Below are 25,400 nucleotides of genomic sequence, written 5' to 3'. Positions count from 1 at the left end.
CTAGTTCCTGAGGGTCTGTGCTTCTAGAATTTAAGCAGAGAGCCCCTACAGTGTCCTCTTTGGGCCACCAGCAAGTTTATGACCGTGGGTGAGGTGACCCCAGTTTAGGACATTTAAATAGTGATCTCTTGGGGAACTTGAACATTTTAGGATTCTGGTGAACTATTTCCTCCTCTTCCCCATCTGTTAAAGTGGTTTGACTCCGTGACAGTGGCCAACCTGTGGCCTTTGCAGTGTGTTCTTTGGATCGTAGAATTACGATATTGGTGAAACAAAACAAAACAGAACCACATACTGGGCATGTCTGAATTCTTGAGGATTCAGGCAATGTGGGAAGAGGTGAGAATGAATTCCGAGGGCTTTGGCAAGGTAAGAGCATCTGAGTGAAAGACTGTTTCTAGGTACGGCACAGTCATGAAAACAGTGGACATCTGAATCATGCGAGGTGACCTGTTGGTTCACTCACTCGTTCAGTCGTTCATTTATCCATGTACGTATTCATTCATTCAGCACATACCTACTGAACGTCTTCTTTTGTACTAGGCGCCCACCTAGTCGCGGAAGATACAAAGGTGAATGCATCTCCACTTCCCGGTCTTTGAAGACCACATAATTTATGGGGGAAGCCCAGTTCATAAACAAGTATGATAACATAGGGTGAAGACTGCAAAAGTGAAGGGCAGGAAAATAATATATATATATATATATATATATAGTGCCCCAGGATAGCACAGAAATGGAGGAGTCAGTGCTGTCTGGGAGAGATGATGTTGAAGATACATCTTGAAGGATGAATAGGAGTTTTCCAGATAGACAAAGGAAAGAGGTATTTCTGGCAGCCCAAGTAGGTGGAAAGGCTTGGGAGTGTGGACTAGCACATTGGACTTGGTCTGGTCAGTTGTCTCTAAGCAACTTCTCCTGTCTCTGTGATGAACTCTGCTGTTCATCCCTCTCTGTCTCTACTCATTTGCCGTACTGGCTTTCGATGGTTAAGAAGGAGGATTAAAAGGACTTAGACGTACAGCCTATTCATTTTAAGGACAAGCTCAAGCCAGAAGGGAAATAATTGAGGCAATAAGAGATGAATCTTGTTCAGTCTCAGCCAAGGAGTCTTGTAGGCTCTCATTACCCATAATTTTCCATTTGGACCTATTGGCATGGGATGTCATTGCCATGGTGCTCAACCCGAGGCTGAGCTTGTCTCAGGGTGGCACAGTCCTGCTGGCCCGGGTCCTGCCTGCCTTGGTGTCTGCCATCGGAGGGAGGACGCATCAAAGATGGTCGTCTTTGCTTACCTCCCATGAATTAGTTACCTTTATTCATCATCCTTAACTCGTTTTCATCCTGGTTTAATTTATGATATATATTGGTAGTAAAAATAGTTTTAATTGTTGTCTGTGTACATAGGTGTAGCTTGTTGACTGTGCAAAAGCATCTGGCTAAGGGGGATGGGAAGAGATCTGAAGTCAAACCTGCATTGCCCCGGCCAAGCTGGACCCTCTAGGGCTGTGATCACCCAAATGGACCTCTTTTCTTCTAATCTCCCCTCAGGGCCGGTGGTTAGCACAGGTTCTAGAGTTTGGTGTACTCTTTCCTTGCCCTCAGTCCTGACCCCTCAGAGGGTTAGCACGTTCTGGCTTCATCACTGCCCTGGATGTGGAAGATGACGGCAGCACATTTCCAGGGCCTTTGAGCAAGAGAGCTTTGCAAAAGCAAAGACATACGATTGACGATCCTTCCGGCCCCTTACATTAGAGAGGGCAGCCGGACAGACACGGTGCCAGGAATCAGATTGATTTTTATCTTGTTGCTGTGTAAATAGATTTTAGTAATTAATTGAAGAGGTTTCAGGGTCAAAATGCGAAATAGATTTCTATTAATGTTAAGGTGTTACTTACGTGTAACCTCGTTGACTCCAACTCAATTTTTTTTTTCTCTAACATCCTGATTTTGTCATGTTTCCAATAGCGTTGCCATTTTAACTTACTTTGAAATCATCAGGTTAATATTTGAGGGGCTTTAATAATTGTATCATTTACCTTTCCAAGAGTGTGTTTTTGTGACCATCACGTAATTCCATCTGGAAAGCGAATTAAGAAAAGCATGAGAATTGGTTGGATTAGATTCTGTGTGTGTGTTTTAGTTCATTCTGCCTTTACTCTTATTGGGATGATGGCTACATGCTATATGTATGGTTGGGTAGTTTGTGTGTGTGTGTGTGTGTGTGTGTGTGTGTGTGTGTGTGTGTGTGTGTGTGTGTGTGTTTTAGTTTATCAAATATATATTCCCAGGGGAGAACTGAGTGTATGCTGTTTTTAATAGTGCAAGACTTAAACATCTTCTAGGAAATGGAAAACTAAATCCTTCACTGTATACAATCAGATCGTTCTGGATTGAACTATCCCAAGGGAGTTTTGGGAAGCTTCTCACCATTGCCCACAGATATCCATCCCACGGACATTTGTAAATATTATGAAGATACTCTTTTACAAGCTCATAAAACAAACATTCAAAAAAACCTTTGTTGCAGATTAGTCAATAAAAACGGATTTCACCTCAACAGTTAATTTTACTACTTCACCTAATGGGTATTGGCTTAAACAACGTTACAAAGAAGGAAAAGAACCTCGTAAAGCTGCAGAATCCTAAACTGTATGCCTTGAGCAAGTTGCACCTAGATGCCTCCAGTGGCTCAGTCTCCAAATTGTCCCACCCGTCCAGGGCCCCGGAGGCTTTCACAGAATTTTCAGGAGCCTGCCATGACAGGGGAGAGCCCTTTCCAAGTTCTGAAATCTGCTGGGATGTGGGTTTAGGCAGATCAAGATTATTGCTGCCCAAAGAAGGCTGGAGAAGATACGGCGTTAAGAGATCAGAGTCTCAGTGTAGGATTTGCCTTGAGATCTGATTGGCTGAGAGCCCACTGAAATACTCCACCCCTCAAGCTGCAGGTAGATCGTGGGCCTGTTGGCAGCCAACTTGGGTATCTACTTAGAACTTCTAGAGTAAAAGAGCCCATAGGAAAAAAATACCTATCAAAGGAGCATGAGGAAGGTCTTGGCTTTCAGTTTGTACGGTGACACTGGAAGTCATAGTAAGGAGCAAAAGCAAGACATCATTTCATTTAACAGCATTTGCCCAGCTCTTTAGTGAAAAGAGGAAAGAAGGAAGGAAGTGAATTGGCATCTAAAACTTCTTTATAGTAAGGACTCCTTTTTCCTTCTCTATTACTAAACATTAACCATAATCTCTGAAGATTTTAGGGGGGCGGGGCTGCTTAGCTCTGCCTGGAGGACCCCATGTGAACTGCTTGATGCCCAGCTTTGGAGTCTGGGAAGACCAAAACTTCCCACAGGAAAGGTTCTTCTGTTCATGTCTGTTAGAAGCAGGGGAAAGATACTCATCCGTACGTTTTTGCCTCAAGGAAAGACAGATTGGCTCAGTATATACATTAAAAAAAAAAAAAGGATATTCCAAAGATCATCTAATATTTTAACAAGATTCATGCAGCAGAGCAAATAAAAAGAGCACATCAGTAAATATGCATTGAGCACATCGTATGTACAAGCCCTGTGCAGTTCGGTCCAATCCAACAAGCGTTTGGTGACAGTCTGTAGAGGCACGAAAGAGAGCTTCTTGGAGCTTCCATTCTTTGTAACAGAACTTGACCTCATTTTGGCCTCCGTCAGTGTCAGGTGGTCATGGTTAGGCTCCCTGTACCTGTAATCCAGTCACCTATCAGATTAAGTAAAGAATGATTTCCGATCTAAAAGGAAATCAAATATAACTAAGATACCCATATTCATAGAAAATTGGGGGTTTCTCTGTGCTGGAATATTTGGATGACTTTCCACATCATCGTTCGCGCAGTGTTCCTTTCGTGGCTGTGACATCAGCATAGTGAGGAAGACGTGTGGGCAAGAGCATTTCTTTGCTCCCAGCTCATTACCCCCATCGTGCTTTGCTATTTTTTCTGCTGCGCTCGATGAAGTCCAGGGTTAGAGGTACCCGGTCTCCCATCTGTGATATAGTTCAGGGTTAATTACATGCCAACACGGATGAAGTCTGGCTTTGACTTGCCAGAACCCAGGTATTTACATGGAGTCCTTCTGATGAGTTTCATTAAACTATGAAAATAACTTGTGAATGGATTTTTTCTAAAATTAAAGGTGATGAATGTAAAATGGAGGCTCATTCCTTATTTAAAAGTTTATTTTTGTGTCTGATTGTCTTCATTTCCTCATTTGGTAAGGAACCAACCCACACCGATACACATATCTGCATGTATTTTCATTCACACTTGGAGCAGATGGCAGTAGAGATGATTTATTTTATTTTATTTTGTTTTATTTTACTTTATTTTGTTTTACTTTTATTGTATTTCATTTTTCTTTATTTTATTTTAGAGAGAGAGTATGTGCAAGCTGGGAAGGGGGACGGGGAGAGAGAGAGAATCTCAAGCAGGCTTTATGCTTAGCACAGAGCCTGACTTAGGGCTCAATCTCACAACCCTGGCATCATGACCTAAGCCGAAATCAAGAGTCAGATGCTCAACCGACTAAGGCACCCAGGTGCCCCAAGATGATTTCTCAGTGAGGATCTTGGGAGTCCTATAGACAGACTTAGATTTTCTTTTACAACAAGTTATTTCGAGAGAGTAAGTATCTAGGAGGCCAGTTAGGCACACGCTTGAGAGTAATGTAATTCTCTTAATGTTTCCGTCCAGCCTGGATAGTTAATTATTACGCATAGATGTACACTTGTGCCTTATATGAAGCACTAACCTTCTCACTTGTGAATTCTTTATCTTCTCATATACAAGGTTAGAGGTGCAGAAGTGTGACCCAGGTACACGGTCTTTCCTTGTAATTTTCAAACAGTTTGCTTTGAAATGGATTCTGAAGCTTCAGAATTTTTTTTTTTTAAAAGGAATATAATAATTTGAAAGTTGGTCAGCCGTGAAAGGTAGTATATTCTGACACGCTGATCCAGTAACTGATCGGTTCTCTAATAAACGATCAGCAATGCGATAACATGTCACCAGCCCTTCGGGAGCCCCGCAAAGAGGATGAGCTAACCGTGGACGCTAATGAATACACCAAAAATCATTAGCTGATCAATACTTCTGAGTTATTTTCATTGAGCTGATAGGTCTGATACATTAAAGCTGACATTATACATTTGTCAAGATCACAGTGCAGTTTTTAACAGTGGAACGGGCTGCTAAAAATATTCCCTGGAAGACAATCAAAGAAACACAACTTCTTCACTCTGACACGTTCAGATGGAACGGGAGCCCTGAAAAATCCAAGCGTGATGGTCAAGTCCCAGGCTCCCAGCATTAAAAAATATACAAGAATCCCCAAAGTGGATGGATATGTTTTATTTATTTATTTATTTATTTATTTATTTATTTATTTATTTATTTATGGTAATTATCTCTGTGGCTAGTTACTTTGTATATAATGTACTAATAAAAAGAAGAGAGGACTGTCCCCCAGATAATGGGGCACATGGCGTATGATGGAGCAGTGAGGGCTTTGTCTTGAGAGCTTTGCCACAATCCAGTCATGCAGGGACCTGAGACCAGTGACTACATTAGTTGAGAGGGGCAACAGTCAGGGTGCCTGGGTGGCTCAGTCAGTTGAGCGTCCCGCTTCTGCCAAGGTCATGATCTCACGGTTCGTGGGTTCAAGCCCGACTTCAGGCTCTGTGCTGACAGCTCAGCGCCTGGAGCCTGCTTGGGATTCTGTGCCTCCCTCTCTCTCTGCCCCTCCCCCGCTCGCACTCTGTCCCTCTGTCTCTCTCAAAAATAAGCATTAAAGAATTTAGAAAGAGAAGGAGGGACAGTTGTCTGCGGCTCTTCTGAACAGCCTTTCCTTCAAATGATTGAGAAGAAGACATTGAGGGGATGGCTGTGGTAGCCGCTGTGCCCTAATGGGTGCTCAGCCAGTGCTCCAGGCAGCCCGTGCATGCAGAGTGGTGACAGGAAATCACTGTCTATGCCCAGCTCGCTGCTAGAGTTTGCGTGTGTGTATAGTCATAGACCCCAGCCAGGAATAGCAACCACCACAGAGAAACTAGAGACCACCATTGGAGGTGTGTGTGTGTGTGTGTGTGTGTGTGTGTGAGATAGGTTTATATAGATTGAGTGGCCATCAAGGTAGTAAGTGTGTTGCATAGGAGGTGGGTTGAGCTCAGGGTCTCTAGGTTACAATCTACTTTTAAAACTATTTTATTTTATTTTTTAACATTAAAGCCAGGAGATACTCTTGGAGCAGGATGCTGCTTTGCTCCTCATCAGACACACTGACTCCTCACTATGGCCCACAGTTACCTTCTTTCTACTGTACCTTCTAGAGGGCTGAGCCTCTTGAGCCACACAAACACGGGTCGATCCTGAATTTTTCTGTCTCCCATCCCACCTGCAAACATTCTTCTCGCCCTGAGTTTGCTCGCACTGTGATGCTTCTGCACAGAAACAACCACCCACACCCACCCCCTGTGGTCGCCGTGGACTAATGTAGTGCTTCCTCCACACCCCATGTTCGGAGGTGACACGGGATCTTTGGCCGCTACGCCGAGGGGAGTAGAATCCCCGATTTTAAATTAGCAGCAGGTGAAATTCTATTTGTCATCAATTTCTCTTTGGGGTTACGGAGCAGAAAACTGCAGACAAGCTGCTGCTTTGATGGCTCACTCCTAAAAATCTCTTTTTGTTCTTTATCTATTTGAACTGACAGTGATCAGAGCTGCAGCAGGACAGGGCTCTCTGGAGAAATCACCTTCCCCCTGCCTATTGACAGATCCCTCTGTTCTGCATCAGACGGGCTTTGTCCCGTCCTGGGCATCCAGGCCTTGGAAGGAGCCACCAATTAAACCTCTTGAGCCGGTAAAATCTGAAGCCACTTTGGAGTGTCTGTTCTCATTAGGCAGGATGAGAAGAAGCCCATCACCCTGCAGGCCCCCGCTCCCCGGTCTCAATTTTCTCTCTTGCCTCCACCAGGTGCGAGAGGTGTGAACGGAGCTTCACGCAGGCCACGCAGCTGAGCCGGCACCAGCGGATGCCCAATGAGTGCAAGCCAATAACTGAGAGCCCAGAATCAATTGAAGTGGATTAACTGATTGACTGGTTGGAATTAAACTGCAAGCAAAGTCATGATTAAATGTCATGGACACTTAAGCAAAACCAAAGATTTCCTCTGAGCAACTTTCAATCAGTCCCAGAAAACCAAAAGCAGTAATAAAATAAGTAAGATGTTAAAGAGATATTGATCCTGGCGTGGAAGTCAGACCAGGAAAGAGATTATTTATTTATGACTAGGGATGAGACTTGTTTCGGTGGACCACAACCTGGGACGGTTCACATTTCCAGTCCTCCCATGTATTTGCTTTGTTTCTAAAAAGCTTTTTTAAACTGTAATTTAATACCAAAGGGAGGAATCGTGTGGGTTCTTCGGCTCACGCTTGTGACTAAGAATGCACAGGGACTTCTTTCTCGTTGCACCTTTTTTTTTTTTTTTAGTAGCATGATTCAAGGGGACCCGCATTGTACAGCCCTCCTTCCTGCCGTTGGGGTTTGCGTGGCCCGATTTGGCCACCCCAGCAGTACCGCACAACCAGAAGCCAGAGCCTCCGCTAACTCATTGCCACCGTCAGCCCCGCGGGTGGTCTGTGTTTTCCACGCTTGTTTCCAAGGCCCTTTTTACCCCACTCCTTCCGTCCATCCGTCCACCCGGCAGCCTGACCTTGAGGCAGGGGAGCCTTGAAAAGGAAGAAAACGGTTCGGTTTCAAGATTGAAGGGGGAAGAAAAAAAGTGGGGAACTTACTTTGTCTTGTCAAGATCTCAGAAACATTTAAAATGTACAGAGCTTCATAATACAGTATATCGTTCCGAAGCAGCTAGTGGAGAAGATTGTTTTCAATAACATTTTAGCTTAAAAAAAAAAAAAAAACACACAAAAACAAAAAATAAAGTTCTTCGGTACGAAGCCGAAACATAAGGTATTAGGCTTCCAGGAATTTTTTTCATTGTGTCTATGAAAGTGTTGAATACGTGAGCAGAAAGGGTGCCCGGCCCCATTGTCAGCGCTCTCTGAGGTAGTTTTGTCTTCTTTCCTCCAGTAGAGGAAGCCCGGGAGACCCCTTTCCTCACTCCTGAGTGTCAGGGGAGTGTTGCTGCAAAAATAAGGGAAAATAGCCCAGACCAGGAAGCAGTGAGTGGAGGAACCGGGGACAGGGTTGTGATTAGAACAGACCGCACAAGAGCAGCTCTTTTTATCAGTTGGAATTACCTGTTCATCTCCTCTGGCCCTTGACAATACTCTTCTCTCATCGCTAATCTGTTGGAAGAGCAAAGATGGCGTACATAATTTCACCCCCCCCTTGGTTGAGCACAAGGGAAGCGAGTGAACTTGAGCTAGCCTTTTGGCAGTTCGACAGTGGTGCCTGGTCACATTGGGTGCACATCCCGCGAAACGATCCACTATCAGGAAGAGCCAGTGGCCACTGTACTCGTGTCCGTGAGCTCCCAGCCTCGTGGTGGAGCCCAAGTCTACCTTGTAGGTGTCTTGATCGCGGGGTAGCAGGACACAGCCTTTTGAGGAACTCTTTGTCTCTTAGCCCTCCCCCGGTCTTCCCTTAACAAAAACACGAGACACGGAACTGGCTGCCGGAAGGCAAGGGTACCCCTGTGTGGTGCACCTGATTCTGTCCTCATGGATTTGCTTCTCAGAAAATCTTCCTTTCCTTTTAACTTTGCCTCCCCGCCCCTTAGCACCCAACTGCCACATTTAAAATGGGTGTGGAACAGGGCCTCATTGTGTTTGTAATTTACCTATATATACATGGTTAAAAAACCAAACTGAATCGAGTAAGTTTGAAGGTCTGATTGGCTTTATTAAAGGATTCATGAACTGGACTGTGTCCCATCTGGCGAGCAGAGAGATGCTTCCAGGATTTGGACTAAGTAGGAGGTTTTTATAGGAAGAAAGGAGGGGGAGGAAGTTACCAGCAAAAGAAAAGGAAGGGTTCTTGCAGGTCACGACATCTTTTTTTTAGGGGGAAGGGAACTGGCAGGATTTTTATCATGCAGGTTACTTCGCTGGTCAGGAAATTTCAGATGGACTCATAAAAGGTCACATTCGTGGGTTAGGTTGAAACTGTAGTTAAATCGTGGTTGACTCTTGTGCAGGTGCAAATGACTCCATTTCAGGCTTGTTATTTGTCTTTTTAACAATATATTTATATCTCAAAATAATCTCTAAGATTGTGGGCTCCAAAGAGGAATTTGAACAATCCTGATCTCCATTGTCAGATATGACCTAGAATGTTCTCTTGGTTCTTTTTGGCTTTTTGTCAAGCAACTTGTAAGCATCCTGTGCTGCCCTGTAAGTTTTGCTGATGAAAAGTATTCCCTCTGGTAGATAGGAATGTGTTTTGTCTCATAGTTCCTTGTCTTAATTGATGGAGGCATTTGCCAAAACTGCGTGCCATTGGGCACGGTGGAAAGAACATGGAGCCTTAGTAACCTAAAACCTCTAAGAACATGCCAGATTGGCTGTACAGAGGAGGAAGGTGTTCCATTTATTAAGGATGAAACATTTGGCTGTACATTTTGAACGTGATGCGAAGGGACTTCACCTGTATGTCCCCAACATTTTTTTTCCCTGAGAAAAATCGCTCTGTCATTTACCGCATTTCACAATGAAACACACATGTGCTCTACTCAGTTCCCAGCACCTCCGCATGCAAGATGGAGAAAAGTTCACTCCTCCCTTGTCTGCCATGGGAAGTTTCTCTTTTTTTTTTTTTTTTTAAACATTTATTTATTATTTAGAGTCAGAGCACGATCATGGGAGGGGCAGAGAAAGGAGGAGACACAGAATCCAAACGAGGCTCCAGGCTCCAAGCTGTCAGCATAGAGCCCAATGCGGGGCTTGAACTCACAAACTGTGAGATCATGACCTGAGCCCAAGTCGGTCGCTTAACCGACTGAGCCATCCAGGCACCCCTGCCACGGGAAGTTTCCATAACTGTGGTCTCTGCCACTCTAGGGTTTTCCTAGCTGACCCCAAAGTCCCACTTCATATGGCAGCAACCTTTTTAAACCAGAAGATTCTTCTAGCTTTCTGCTCCATTGAAGCCTCTTTTTCTCCTTTATTGGAAAGGGAGACGTTTGGCATGTCTTTTCCACCCAACTTGGTCCGAAAGATTTTCTCTTTAACAAATAGAAAATTGAGGACGGCCCTAATGTTCACATTGCTGAGCCGTCCTCCGTTTCTAGCGGACTAGCCCAGGCTGTCTCTTCGTAAGACAGGCCTCCACCTGTAAATTGACTTGAAGTCCTGAAGCAGGTCCAGACATTATTTGGGTTATAAATGCTTTTAATTGAGGTATGTGCCACGGAGGGGATTTCTCCCTAATATCTCCCAGCTTGAGCGTTTGTACTTAAAAATGATAGATACTCAGGACACTGCAAATGGGTGGCAGAAACTGCAGTCATAAATTTTGCCAGTTTCCCTTCTTAGCAACTTCCTAATTCATTACAGTGTGAAGAGCATAAAAGCTCAGAATCGCTGGGACAGGGGGAGGCTGTCCGCCGAAGCGGTATTTGCCTCCTTAAGCTTTCCATGATTACCCTCTTCTATCATTGGGGAACACTTTTTATTTCCAGAATAAGATGTACTATCCTCGCACATGCTCATTTGTCTAGCTAAGAGCCTAAGCCAAGGGGAAATGCCAGGTGGGGCTGCAAAAGTAACATTTCTAGAAAAATCTCAGTAACTGGAGGTAAAGCCACATATTTTCCCCAGGAAATGTGCATGATTTTTTTTCAGGCTAAGCTTTTGGTTTTGGTGGTCTTTACCTTTCAAAGTGACTTTTTATTTATTTATTTTTTTTTTTAAATTTTTTTTTTCAACGTTTATTTATTTTTGGGACAGAGAGAGACAGAGCATGAACGGGGGGGGGGCCGAGAGAGAGGGAGACACAGAATCGGAAACAGGCTCCAGGCTCCGAGGCATCAGCCCAGAGCCTGACGCGGGGCTCGAACTCACAGACCGCGAGATCGTGACCTGGCTGAAGTCGGACGCTTAACCGACTGCACCACCCAGGCGCCCCTCAAAGTGACTTTTTAAAAGGGGAAGATCTACTTTTACAGAGTTATTGTGTGGATAGTTAAAGCCGTAAAACCAGATTTGTATAGTTTATATAATTTGATTCAGTTAGTAAATATTTACTGAATTTCCATTCGAGTGTAGCCTTTTGGGGGGGAAATTGTGTGGATAACTCGACAGAAAACATTATGACACCACTTCTGTCCTCACAGGGCTTACAGTTTATTGTAAAAACTGAAAAACTTCATTCTGATCCAGATGTACAAAGATTTACTACCATTTACCAACTCATCTGTTTTTTCGTCAGTTGATTAGTTCCTGGTGTCGTTCGTTTACTCAACAAATATTTAGTGAACTCTTATTTTGAAGTTTAAAAAAAAATTTTTTTTAATTTATTTTGAGAGAGAGCATGAGTGTGTGGGGGAGGGACAGAGAACGAGAGAGGGAGAGACAACCCCTACAGGCTCTACACTGTCAGTGCAGATCTCTTCACGGGGCTCGATCCCATGAACCATGAGATTGTGACCTGAGTGGAAGTCAGACACTTAACCATCTGAGCCACCCCGGGTGCCCCAGTGAACTCTTTATTTTGTATAAATGCCCCCTTTTAGGTGTTCGCTCTAAGTGGCCTTATTTAAGTGATTATTGATGAAAGAATACAATTTTCTCGTATTCTCCCTCATAAGTGGCTGGCTAATAGCATGGGGATTTTCGTCCTTTAGGCTGTTATTTTAGTGAAGTCACAGAGGTTGCTACAGTTGTGAGCCTCAGATGTCAGTGCAACTGGGGACCAGAAGGTAGCATATTTCAAAAGAAATTAAGATGTGCCACTACATTGTCTTTGGCTGACCCACTGGGCTACTTAGCATCCATATCGAGGTACCAGGACTGGAGTCCAGAGTCTTAGGGTTTTTACGGCCCTCTTCTAGGATAAGGGAATAAATATGGGCTGGACGTGCTCAGGCAGGGAACGCGGCATCCCCTGCGTGCGTCTGAGCGGCCTCATTGGTGACAAGCCTTGGCAATGCAGCCCCTGTCCCTACTTTGTGGCTGTGGTGCTCTCAGAGGTGGTGACCCCTAAATGGTACCCAGGTGTCTTAGCACATCAGTATGGACACCCACCTTTGGTTTAAGAAGAGCAGTTGTTTGGTTAAATTTGGTTTTGGACCTCACTATCCATCTCTTCGTGCAGCTAATACTGGGTGGTCTTCCTCTTCCATGAAACCACTTTCCCAGGCCTCGGGTCTCTGGTGTATCATTGTGAAATTAATTGGTAGTAACAGGTTGCAAGAGTTGTTCCTGCAAGCAGCTAACATTTCATTGCGTTTCATGGAAGAAATAGCATCATTGCTGTTATTAGCGTGCCCTGCTGTAAAAACTGAAACACAGGTATCTGTTGCGTTGTTTAAAATAGGAAACGTGATGCATTTAAAAAAGCAGGACATTTCTGGAACAGCCTGAGGTCAGTGGGTCACTCGGAGGAGGCCCAGGCAGCCTTGTGTTTTAGGAGCGAATCTGTCGTTCTCTAATTGAGGCTACCTATGCCTGCAGGAATCGGGCACATAGCAAACACACTTTCTGAAAAGTTCGCTTCTCTTTTCCTTCTTCGATGTGCATTTAATTTTATCTCCCATAACCTTTTCCAGTTCCTGACATCAAATCCTAAAAGATCCTGAGAGATGTGCCGCTTTGAGTGATAACAGCACGTTCCAGAAATGTCATTCATTTGTCAGGAGCCTTTCAAGGCAACGAGGTTCGGAGACGTTTTATGAAGCGACTGGATGTTTGGGTACTTATCTAGCCAAGAGTGTGAGGTTTCCCTATCACTAATACCTATCTGGACTACTACCAAATAACAACACAGAGTCCTGGAAAGAGCCACATTTCAGACTTTCTCAAGATTCCATTCTCCAAACCCGACGATCAGCTGTCAGGAACAACTGGCCAGGGAGAACCAAACTGAGAAGGATATTGCTTTCCTTGTGGAAGGCTTGTGTCAGACCTTTAGCCTGTAATTCATGGTCATGTTTAACAATGCCAGTATTTATTTAGTTTCTTCTTTTTAAGTAACGCGTGTCAGATAGTTCATCGGATCAATAGGAAAAATGACAAGAAACAAAAATATGTCAGAAAACAGAGCACAGACATAAAACTATTGAACTACCTTCCCTCTGTATTGAGAGGCAACCGTTGTGCTTAGAAAACAGTCTGTTGACTAAGTTTTAATAGGAAAATAAAATGAACGGGTTGCCTGGGTGGCTCACTCAGTTAAGCCGCTGACTTTGGCTAAGACCACGATCTCACAGTTTATGAGTTCGAGCCCTACATTGGGCTCTCTGCTGTCAGTGCCAAGCCACTTTGGATCCTCTGTCTCCCTCTCTCTGTCCTTTCCCTTCTCTATCTCTCTCTCCCAAAAATAAATAAGCATTTAAAAAATTAATAAAATGAGCTTCTTTTCCACATGTTGACAGGAATAATGATAGCAACTTGTATTGTGCAGTCACTGGTAGGCACCATTCTAACTGCTTGACATGGATTATCTTACTTTAATCCTCAGTAACTGTAACAAAGATACTATCATTTTCCTCTTCTCATGTGTACTTAATCTTAGCAGCTTCTTTACCATTTTCCCCCCTCCAAAACCACACAACGGTAATTTTCTAAGAGGGAAAACCTCTATTCAAAGCCTCTTTTTGAGAACAAGAGTTTTTTAAAATAAAAAGACACAAGTGTCATGTGTTTATAAAATGTGTTTCTAGAAACAATGCTGAGTTGCTCTTAAAATATGTGTCATTGTAGGGGCGCCTGGGTGGCTCAGTCACTTAAGCGTCCAACTCTTGATTTCTGCTCAGGTCATGATCCCAGGGTCATGGGATTGAGCCCTGAACTGGGCTCTGCATCGAGTGTAGAACCTGTCTAAAATGCTCTCTTTCCTTCTGTCTCTTGACTCGAGACTTGCACACCGCTCTGTTAAATAAAAACAGACAAAATGTGTGTGTGTGTATATATATATATACACACATATATACACATATATATATACAGATATACACATATATATACACATATATATACATATATACACATATATATACACATATATACATATATACAGATATATATACACGTATATATACACATATATACAGATATATATACACATATATACACATATATACAGATATATATACACATATATATACAGATATACACATATATATACATATATACAGATATATATACACATATATACACACACACATATATATATATGGGTGTGTCCGTGTAGGTGCTGATTTTGTAATCACCAAATCTGTCCTGCTGAACAACAAATTTTCAAATATCCCATTGCTGGCAGACATTGTTTTTGTTTTTCCAAACTCGCAACTAAAAGTCCGCCTTAAAAAGAATCCTCTGAAGCCTGTGATACACATTGGAAACAAATGGCATCAGGCAGGAAGGCAGGCTATGTTGGGCCGTGGCCAAAGGAGAGCTGGGCTAGAGCACTATTGACAAGCGAAGACACATCGTGAATGGGGCTAAGTGAAATCTCGTTTTCTTTCTTTGTTCTGACTAAATGCAAAGTGAGTTACTTTTCAGGCATCAATGGAGTAATTATGTAGCTGTGTCCATTAAGAATATGAGCTTGTGTGGTTAGTCTGTTGGTTTAAAGCAGCAAGGGACAAAGATGGGAGTCCTTATAGGTTTGGTTTGTCAAAGGTATAAACAACATAGGTACATGCGTGATGTACTCAAGGAACCAGTTGACGTTCGTAGCCACAACCTAGAGACTCCTTTTGAGGTGGGTTCGAAAAGTAAGTTGACAACATTTCTCCATGAGCTGACTTTCTTACAAGGCAGTTCTTTATCACAGTATAGAAACCACAGGGTAGGCTACGTTTTTTCCAAATTCAGATTCCTATTAGAATCTTGTTGGTCAAAATGATGAACAGATTTCCCCCATCAGTGAAACATGGTGGGTTGCAGTTGGTATTTCCTTTCGTACAAAACATCTCTATTGCTGCCTTTCTCCCCCAAAGCTTGGTGTATCACTCCTGACTGGAAACAATCTTGATAAAAACTTCAACCAACTGGAGGTATATTGCTACAGCAGAATTCTGTTTATGTTTTGTTTTTGTTTTTTTTTTAATCCTCCTACAGTAGATGATCACCACATGTCAGGGAGAGCAGCCATGTGGACCAAATGTCCACCTACTCACACTGTGGATCCCCATGCAAGCATTTTCTAATTGTACAAATCCACCCTTGTAGACTTACTTTCTCTGAACAATCCAGTACACGGACTTGAGTTTTTCCCAACTTCGAGAGAATACAATAGCAAAACCAGAGGCAAAATTCTTCTGGGAAGTCCTAAGTCCTCTGTGAAAGACGCTTCCTCCGGTATAAATTGAGTCATGTGGTGACTCCGGCATGAAGGAAGGCTTTGGCTCAGATCAGCACAATTATTTTGGAAACCTGATGTCCCCAAGGTAATTTATTTTGTTCTGTCAAGGGAAGGCATCCAGCCTGTAGCATCCTACTTGAAATGTGGTATTTAGATGCTGTCAGGGCACTGTGTAATTTCCTTGATATGCTAATTTTAAATTTATTGTGAATGTTCCCCACTAGAATAGAGATCTGTCTCTCTCTCTCTCCACCTCCCCACCAAATAAAATGGGTAGGGTTAGCATTTAATTTCAGTTGTTGTTTTTGAGGTTTGGAAAGTTTAAACAAGTGAGTCAGGAGAATGAGGAGAGAAGCTCACTGTGGTATCGAATGCTTGCTGTAAGGACTGCTCGCTTATAGGATGGATAGGACTGACTGTCTTGTAGTTAGAATGGTAAACAATTTGTTAATGCTTTTACATCTTATTAAATTCACATCTTAAAAAAAAAAAAAAACAACTACAAAGGACCAATGAGATCATACATTCAACTGTATTCTTATGATAGTCTGTCCCGGGATTACATTGTGTTTAAATGAGAAGCAGGCACACATTTAGAGATAATTGACAAAGGATTGTAAATACATTGGATTGATAAGACCTGCCTGTGCTGACTTGGATGTGCCTGTGGGCTCTGCCTTTCCAGCCCCATGTTGGTCACTTCCCCAAGTGCAAGCTGTTTGATTCTAGAATCCGTCAACAAACTGATTGGGTGGTAGGCGTCAACAAATTCTTCTTGGGAGAGTGTAAGCTAGAAAATGGAATAAGGAAGCTTGTGGAACTGGCTAGCAGAATGACTGTCAAAATTCATTCCTGTGGTCACCTGGGTCTTTTAGAGATGGCTCTGCCCCTCGCTTCTGGGCTTGGTCGCTCACTTGCTCAACCAGGTTGGGTCCACTATCAAGGAAACTTAATATGCAGAGGCCTGGCCACAGTTGTAGACTTGATTTTTTATCTCTGGCCTCCATTAGCCTCAGTGTAGCCTGGGTCTGTGGTCCTTCTGAGTGTCCACGGCCTCAAGGGCTCACAATCAGAGAGCCACAGTCAGCTGTTTGATTTACCTCTTGTTGTGTTAGAGAATGAAGTTCCACTTGACTCAGAAAGAGTATGTGAACTTCAAGAAACATCCAGGAAAACACTGAGGCTGGAGTGGAGTGACAGAGGGGAAGGTGGTAAGGGGCTAAGGTCAGCGAGGTAAAGGGAAGTGGACCATGAGAGCCTTGAAGGCCACTTGGGAGATCTTGAAGACTCTTTCCCCTGAGTGAGGTGGGGCAAGGTCTGCTTGGAAAACATCACCTGGCTGCTCTTTGGACCACAGAATGTAAGGGCATATGGGTTGAAGATGGGAATTGATTATGAGGATACCTCACTCTAGGGAACAGGTGGCGGGCAGAATCTCCCGCAAGGGGAGTAGTGGTCAAGACTGCGAGAAGTCATACAATTCTGGGTCTATTGGGATGATTTGTGGATGGATTGGATGTGGAATGTTAGATAAAGAGAGGACTCAAAAATGACTCCCAGGTTTTGTGGCCTCAGCAAGTGGAAGATTGAGTTTTTCGGTTTGGGGGGTTTGTGTTCCTTGTTTAGGTCGCTCATCCTTTCTAGAAGCATCAGGATCACTCCTGTATAATAAACACGGAAAGGATCGTGCACAGTAAGCAGCTGTGCCATGAGGATGCTGACTCTCTGTGCGTGGCCAGGCTCAGCAGCCAGCCCCGACCCCGGGAACTGGGTTGAATAATAGCCTGCTTCTTCTGTCACACCACATGGATATTCCATTGGCCCAGAACGACACGCAGATGTTTCTTGAGCAAAAGATTACCTCAGAAGTAAAGATCTACTTTCAAAAGAGCAGTACCCTGCAGCTATAGGACATCTGAGTCTCCTTCTGGAGATTGTTTAAGGAAAGTGTGCTCTGGGAACACACATGGGACCATGTTTGTGCATAGCTTGCTTCTCTCGTTAGTAGGCTCAGGTCCGCACCTCTTGGTGGGAGGAGGGCAGGGCCAGCTACGGGTGTGGGGGGGTGCGAACTGGGTTGTGGTTTTCAGCCTCCTGGTACGAATAGTTCTAAGTAGTTTTAACTAATGGGACAACCCACGTTATTCATCTGTTCAGTCAGTTATCAAATTTTTTTTTTATTTTTTATTTTTTGGTTTATTTATTTTGAGAGAGAGCACAAATGGGAGGGGTAGAGAGGGAGGGAATCTCAAGCAGACTGCACTGTCAGCACAGAGCCCAATGCAGGGCTCGAACTCATAAACCGTGAGATGATGATCTGAGTTGAAATCAAGAGTCAGATGCTTAATCGACTGAGCCATCCAGGTGCCCCACAAATACTTTTAAAAGATGCTTATATATAAAATTGAATGGGACCTGGTAGGTGATAAAATCTGGAAGAGAGAGAAAGATATGGAATCAAATAAAATGGTAGGTGGTAGGAGGTCATATGAAAACTGTCAGGGACAGATTTGAGGGAGTAATCACTTCTCTTGGAGGAGACTTTCAGGAAAGTCTGAGGAGTTGCTTTCTGAGATGTGTCAAAATGGAGATAAGGGTTTGAATTCCCTACTAAACAGCTATCACAAAAACTGTTGATGTGGGCTCATGCCTAAGATCCATCACTTGCATTGATGGCTATCCACTGTTCCCTTCACTGGGACATGTGTGTCATATGTGAATCAAAGGTTTTTCCTTTTATTGAATTTTTGCCATTGTTTCCATCCCCTGTGTGGGAACTACTTTTGCACACGGAAACTAGATAATTCACCAATAGTCAACAACCAACCAATGGCTCATAGCATTGAGCTGAGCTCTGGATCTTCTTACCTTTTGGGGTTGATGGATTTCTTTGAGAAAGTGACTGCTTCACAGAAAAACGCAGAAACACACCAAGCTTCACATTGAATTTCAGAGAAGTGGGGGCCTGGATCTCCCAGCTTAAGGACCTGTCACGCTAAGATCTTGCATTTGGAATGGCGCCTTCCAGTCATGAATTATATTTTCAAATGATGGAGTGAAAATAAAAATAAAAGACTCCTAGGTGATAATAGAGACATGTATTTCTTGATTCTCTACCTGAAGATTCTAGGGAATGAGAAACATCAAGCAGGGTTGATTGATTAACTCTTCTAGCAAAAGCAACAGGGGATTGGGTGTGTTTTACTGAGCTCAAGAGTTCCTCTCCCTGTTTATGACTTGGTATAAGGCCCATAGAGACCCAGAAAGAAAGCCAGGCCACATCAACAGGTTAGAGAGGCCATTTTGTTAACATTTAAGAGGACGACTCAAGCGAGTTAGGGTTTCTTCCCACCTGTTACCAAAGATTATTCCCTTTTCCCATCGCCAAACTAAAACCAAATCTGTGTATATAGAAATTATGTACCACATGCATACAATTGTAAGGGAATACTAGCTATTTGGAATCCCAGTTATAACCAAAGTCAATTAGCTAGTATCTATCCGAGCACGTAAAATCCAAGTTTAAGTTTAAAATCACCGTATAATGAAGTGGGTAGTGATCTTCCTGTCAATTTTTGTTGCCTTCAGGTAGCCTGTGCATGCACACACACAAACACACACACATATACACACATAAATATTTTATAAGGGTTAACAATCTGTTTTATCTTGAACCTCCTTAATGAAAGAATTTCAAGGGGCACTTGGGTGGCTCAGTCAGCTGAGCATCTGACTCTTGACTTTGGCGCAGGTCATGATCTCATGGTTCATGGGATTGACCCCTGCGTTAGGCTCCACGCTGACTTCTCAGAGCCTGCTTGGGATTCTCTCTCTCCCTCTCTCTCTGTCCCTCCTCTGCTCATGTGCTCTATTTCTCTCAAAATAAATTTTAAAAAATATTTTAAAAAATTTAAAAAAAAGAATTTCAAGCTACCATAGACATTCCCTTCTGAGTTTTTACCATGCTCTTTCCCATTTGTAAGGAGTTGAATGGTACATGTCCCCTAGCTCCTAACCAAAAAAAAAAAAAAAGGTGTCCACCTACAACCTGTGAATGTGACCTTATTTTGGACAAGGTCTTCATAGATGTAATTAAGGATCTCGAGATAATCCTGGATGATCTGGGTGGGTCCTAAATTCAATGACCTATCCTTATAAGAAACAGAAGAGGGAAGACGCATAGAGAAGGTCATGTGAAGACAGGGACAGAGATGGGAGTGATGTGTCTACAAGCCAAGGAATGCCAGGAACCCCAGACACTGAAAAAAGCAAAGAAAAATTCTCCCCTAGAGCCTTTGGAGGGAGCTCAGCTCTGCTTACACTTTCATCTCAGACCCCCCCTCCCCGCCCAAGAACCCAGATCTGTGAGAGCATAAACTTCTGTTGTTTTAAGCCACCAGGTTTGTGCTATTCTGTGGGAACCTAAAATACTGTGTAGTTCATAACCCGACATCTTGCAAATAGTGAGTGATCAGATTTACTCTTGGGAAATTTTCTCACCAAGGTAATTTAATTTTCTCTTACTCTCATTGGTCAAGAAGGCTTGTCACTTCTGTAATGCACAGTGACGACATTCTCTAATGATAGCCGTTCCTGACTTAGTGGAGTACCTGCTTTGATACAGAATCTGTGTTCTGCTGACTCTCAGGGTTAACAAGCTCTTGTTCAGGCTTTTACTTACCATTCCTTGCTTTTCAAACTTGTCTTGTCTGCAGAGCATATGATCGCAAAAAGCATACAAGTAACCCATTAACTTTAGGTATATTTCAAGAGTTGTCATGTGTTCTAAATAATAAGAGTTAAAAATTCAAAAACAGTTTTTTAATGTAAACTATAGGAATAATAGCACCTAAAATTGTTCTCCGGTTTATCATCCTGAAAAGTAATCTCATCATCTGACTCCATGGTGGATAGCTTGAGGCATATTTCCTGTATCTCATCAGTTTCTTTTCTTTTTCTTTCTTTTAATTTAGCAACACTTAATTTAGCCTCTGGGTGGCTCAGTTGAGCATCTGACTTTGGCTTAGGTCATGATGTCACAGCTTATGAGTTTGAGCCCTGCGTCAGGCTCTGTGCTGACAGCTCAGAGCCTGAAGCCTGTTTCAGATTCTGTGTCTCCCTCTTGCTCTGCCCCTCCCTTGCTCGTGCTCTGTCTCTCTCTTTCTCTCTCAAGAATAAATGAAACATTTTAAAAAACCTCAGAAATACTTAATTCCAATGATAAGTTATTGGCAGTGATAACAGGTATTTGAAGGCGCTGTCTGAGTTGTCTACATCAGATTGTGCACAAACCTGGGAGTTAAGGATTTTTTTTTTTTTTAACTGGGGGGCTCCTGAGTGGCTCACTTGCTTAAGTGTTTGACATTGGGTTATGATCTCATGGCTCATGAGTTCGAGCCTAGCATCGGGTTTTGTGCTCACAGCTCAGAGCCTGGAGCCTATTTTGGATTCTGTGTCTCCTTCTCTCTTTCCCTCTCCCCTGCTCATGCTCTTTCTCTCGTTCTCTCTCTCTCTCAAAAATAAATACACATTAGAAAAAGTATTAAAAAAATAAAATTAAAAAAATATATATATATATTTTTTTTTTTTTACTGAAAATTACCTTTGGAATGGTGTCAAAATCTAACCTGAAGAAACTAACACTGTTTCGAAGTTGAAATGTTGAGATACCAGCTCAAGAGTTAAAAGCAAGTCGTTTCCTAATGCACTCTGGCTGTGCAGGTGGCTGTGGAAGGTACTTCCTCCTGTTCTGTTGCAGTATTTGTTTATGATTTTAAAATGTGTCCAGTCATACATCTTGAATTTTCTTCTCCAACAAATGATAACAATGATCAAGTATCAGAAAAGCTCTTAGCATCAAGATGTTTGCATCCCCGTTTTGTCTTACTAAGAATTATGGTTTAGACTTAAAAATCATGATATCTTAGGACTCATTGTAGAATTAGAGTGTTTTCAAATTGCAAAGCATGCTATAAGCAGTTCATAAAAATACAGCTCACCAATTGTTTTTTTAATATCAAATTTATTGTCAAATTGGTTTCCATACAACACCCAGTGCTCATCCCAACAGGTGCCCTCCTCAATGCCCATCACCCACCCTCCCCTCCCTCCCACCCCCCATCAACCCTCAGTTTGTTCTCAGTTTTTAAGAGTCTCTTATGTTTTGGCTCTCTCCCACTCTAACCTCTTTTTTTTTTTCCTTCCCCTCCCCCATGGGTTTCTGTTAAGTTTTCAGGATCCACATAAGAGTGAAAACATATGGTATCTGTCTTTCTCTGTATGGCTTATTTCACTTAGCATCACACTCTCCAGTTCCATCCACGTTGCTACAAAAGGCCATATTTCATCCTTTCTCATTGCCACGTAGTATTCCATTGTGTATATAAACCACACTTTCTTTATCCGTTCATCAGTTGATGGACATTTAGGCTCTTTCCATAATTTGGCTATTGTTGAGAGTGCTGCTATAAACATTGGGGTACAAGTGCCCCTGTGCATCAGTACTCCTGTATCTCTTGGGTAAATTCCTAGCATTGCTATTGCTGGGTCATAGGGTAGGTCTATTTTTAATTTTTTGAGGAACCTCCACACTGTTTTCCAGAGTGGCTGCACCAATTTGCATTCCCACCAACAGTGCAAGAGGGTTCCCGTTTCTCCACATCCTCACCAGCATCTATAGTCTCCGGATTTGTTCATTTTGGCCACTCTGACTGGTGTGAGGTGATATCTGAGTGTGGTTTTGATTTGTATTTCCCTGATGAGAAGCGACGTTGAGCATCTTTTCATGTGCCTGTTGGCCATCTGGATGTCTTCTTTAGAGAAGTGTCTATTCATGTTTTCTGCCCATTTCTTCACTGGATTATTTGTTTTTCAGGTGTGGAGTTTGGTGAGCTCTTGATAGATTTTGGATACTAGCCCTTTGTCTGATAGGTCATTTGCAAATATCTTTTCCCATTCCGTTCCTTTCCCATTCCGTTGGTTGCCTTTTAGTTTTGTTGTTTGTTTCCTTTGCTGTGCAGAAGCTTTTTATCTTCATGAGGTCCCAGTAGTTCATTTTTGCTTTTAATTCCCTTAAGTACGCTCAAAAAATGCATCCCTTGGAGGATAGATCTTGGGGGGAAATGTTGTGAGTCATTTCAGTGGTCTTTCACTTTGCCTCTCCTTGAGTTCATTTGCTTTGCCATGCGAGGCTGTAGTTAACGGCCACTGAAGAGAGGATGTTTCCGCACCTCTCCAGTCTGGCTTGGCTTTTCCCTTGTTGTCAACAGCATGTGGCAGAAGTGAGCGTGTGCCACTTCTGAACCTCGCCTTCAAGAAGTTTTGGGTGTTTCTGTTTGCCAAATTCAACACTGCTGCCAAGCTAATCCCCCCATGGTTCCAGCTACACGAGCAAAACATATATTGTAGCAGGCCACGAAGGTTTTTGTGATTCTTCGTGATGTGGAATGACTGCGGCCAGCGATAATCGATACAGTAGCCCACACAGCTCAGTGTGGGCAATCAGGGTGCCCGCATTCACCCCTTTGTCGTACAGAACATCGAAAAGACGTTCAGTGGCTGTGAGTTGATTACAGTTACAATTTTCATTATTTCCTTCAGCATTTAATTAAGATTTAGAGCCATAGTTTTTGGCCACCCACTGTTCTTTGGGAATAAAGCTGGGGACGGATTGACACGTATTTGATGACTGGTATTTTACTTTTTATTCTTGCGCACACATGGTTTAGCATGCCACCAGTACTCAAATGAGCATGCCTTTTCTATTTATGTCCTAACTCAGCACATAATCGTTAACCAAAAACGTCTCTTCGTCTGTAGTATTTGCTTTCTGTGTTACAGCAGAAGCCCTCCTACTTTACTCCCTTGTATATGTATATGTGTATTACATTGTACATCAATGTCTTTGTCTGACTGTAAGGTGAAATTTCTCTTAGCGCTAGCATTGTATTTACTTATCTGACAAACATTTATACAGCAGGTATTGTGCACCAGGCCCTGCCCTGAGTGCTCTCTGTTCCTGGTTTACTTAATCCTCTTTTGCAGCTCTGAGTCGGTACTTTGATTATCCCTGTTTTACACATAAAGATCCTGAGGCCCAGTAGGGTAAGGACCTTGCCCAAGGTCACCCTGCCAACAAGGGGCAGAACTCCGATGTGGGGGTAGGCATTTTGGCTCTGGAGTATGTGTGTGGTTTTGTTGTTTTTAAAACTTTTTTTAATGTTTATTTTTGAAAGAGAGAGACAGAGTGCAAGTAAGGGAAGGGCAGGGGGAGAGGGAGATACAGAATCCGAAGCAGGCTCCAGGCTCTGAGCTCCAAGCTGTGAGATCATGACCTGAGCCGAAGTCAGACGCGTAAGCGACTGAGCCACCCCGGCACCCCTGGAGCCTGTGTTCTTAATCGTGACCCGTGATGGTAATTGCTTCGCTGCACTTTATGTCGTGGCTGCTATGTGACGCCCACAGTGCCATTTGAAAAGGGAGCTTCTCCAATAGTTTGTTCTGCTTTCTTGCCAAACACGGTATCAATCAATGAATATATAGCGGGCTTTACAAGTTTATTGGCAATGGTGTGACTTGTTTTGCTGTAGACTGCCATTTTGAATGATGCCTCTGTACTTTTCATCTCTCCTATGCCTCAGCAGCATGATTGTCAATTTCTTACTGCACAAAATTATTTTGCACTTGTTCTAGAAAAATTCTGTTGGTTTTTCAGATAGGTGGTTGTGCTGTGTTTAAAAGTAAGGAGAAGGCTTGAGTTGTTTCCTAACCCTATACGACAGAATTTCATTAACCTACTGTATGAGAAATGGGTAAATGGATAAGTGATCTTACACAATTTAATTTTCAGATATTCTCTACTGGGATTCACTCATCCCGGCCCATACAGACATGTATTTGATATCGGTCCTTGAGCTCTGGTGATCATTTACATTGATGACATTATCCTGAATTATAAAATTTTATTCTTTTGGTACTTTAGCATATATGCCACTGTGGAGTGTGTGTGTGTGTGTGTGTGTGTGTGTGTATGAATTGGTAACAAAATGAGGCATAATTGAGAAGCAGCAGAGGTGAGAGTCATCGGACTCAAGCCAGATTGCCTGAGGTCAGATTCCAAATCCAACACTTATGAATTGTGTGACAGTGAGCCTAGATGCTTAATCTCCCTCTGACTCAGGTTTCTCACCTATAAAATGGGAAGAGTGGTAAGAATCCCTCCTGGGATCAGTCTGAAGAGTAAATATGTTCACTCGCAACACTGTCTGGCATGCAATAAGTGTTCTGTAAATATTTATCATGTAACCAATAAAAACGTATGTCTGGCAAAAATGAAAAACACAAATTTAGCTTTTGTAAATATTAACATGCAGATATCATGAAGGACTGGCCCCTGTTAACTGCAGGTTAAACATGACAAATTGGCTACCTGTAATCCTAATGGTACGTGTGTAACTCTTAGGAATATAATGGTTACTGAGGACAAAAAGGGATTTTTACAAAACTGTAATTGATGTTACACTGCAAATTTGTGTCACGGGTATAAACAAAATTGTTTCCTCACCTTTTCCAGTGAAATCATCAAATTGCCAAGGGGCCACATTCCAGCTAGTATTGCTGTGTAATCACTTATCTTAAACCTCAGTGACTTAAAATGATCTTTATTTTTTTAATATTTAAATTTATTTTTGAGAGAGGGAGAGAGAGAGGGACGGAGCGAGCACACAAGCAGGGGAGGGGCAGAGAGAGAGGGGGAGACCGTCCCAAGTGGGCTCTGTGCTGTCTTGATCCCACAGACCAAACCGTAAGGTCATGACCTGAGCCAAAATCCAGAGTCGGACACTTAACCAACTGAGCCACCCAGGTGCCCCTTAAAATGATC

At 42.8% G+C, this 25,400-nt stretch overlaps 1 protein-coding gene across 2 annotated transcripts in view; it reads left to right on the top strand.

Annotated features, from left to right (window-relative positions):
* PRDM6 (PR/SET domain 6) overlaps window positions 1–25,400 on the top strand; it is a 235,380-nt gene that overhangs the window by 98,682 nt on the left and 111,298 nt on the right. The window contains exon 8 of one of the 2 annotated variants that reach the window (XM_086705395.1): window positions 7,004–7,899. The exons of the other annotated variant lie outside the window; for it this stretch is intronic. Coding sequence (XP_086561521.1) covers window positions 7,004–7,118 — 115 coding nt within the window. The 3' untranslated portion in view covers window positions 7,119–7,899. Of the gene's footprint in view, window positions 1–7,003; window positions 7,900–25,400 lie in introns of those variants that run through there. 2 annotated transcript variants of the gene reach the window in all.

The sequence above is a fragment of the Puma concolor genome, chromosome A1 (genome assembly GCF_028749965.1).
Source record: "Puma concolor isolate L17-30 chromosome A1, mPumCon1.1.hap2, whole genome shotgun sequence".
Classification (NCBI taxonomy): Eukaryota; Metazoa; Chordata; class Mammalia; order Carnivora; family Felidae; genus Puma; species Puma concolor.
Note: the sequence above shows the minus strand (reverse complement) of the source record. Positions and strands in the feature narration are given on the sequence as shown.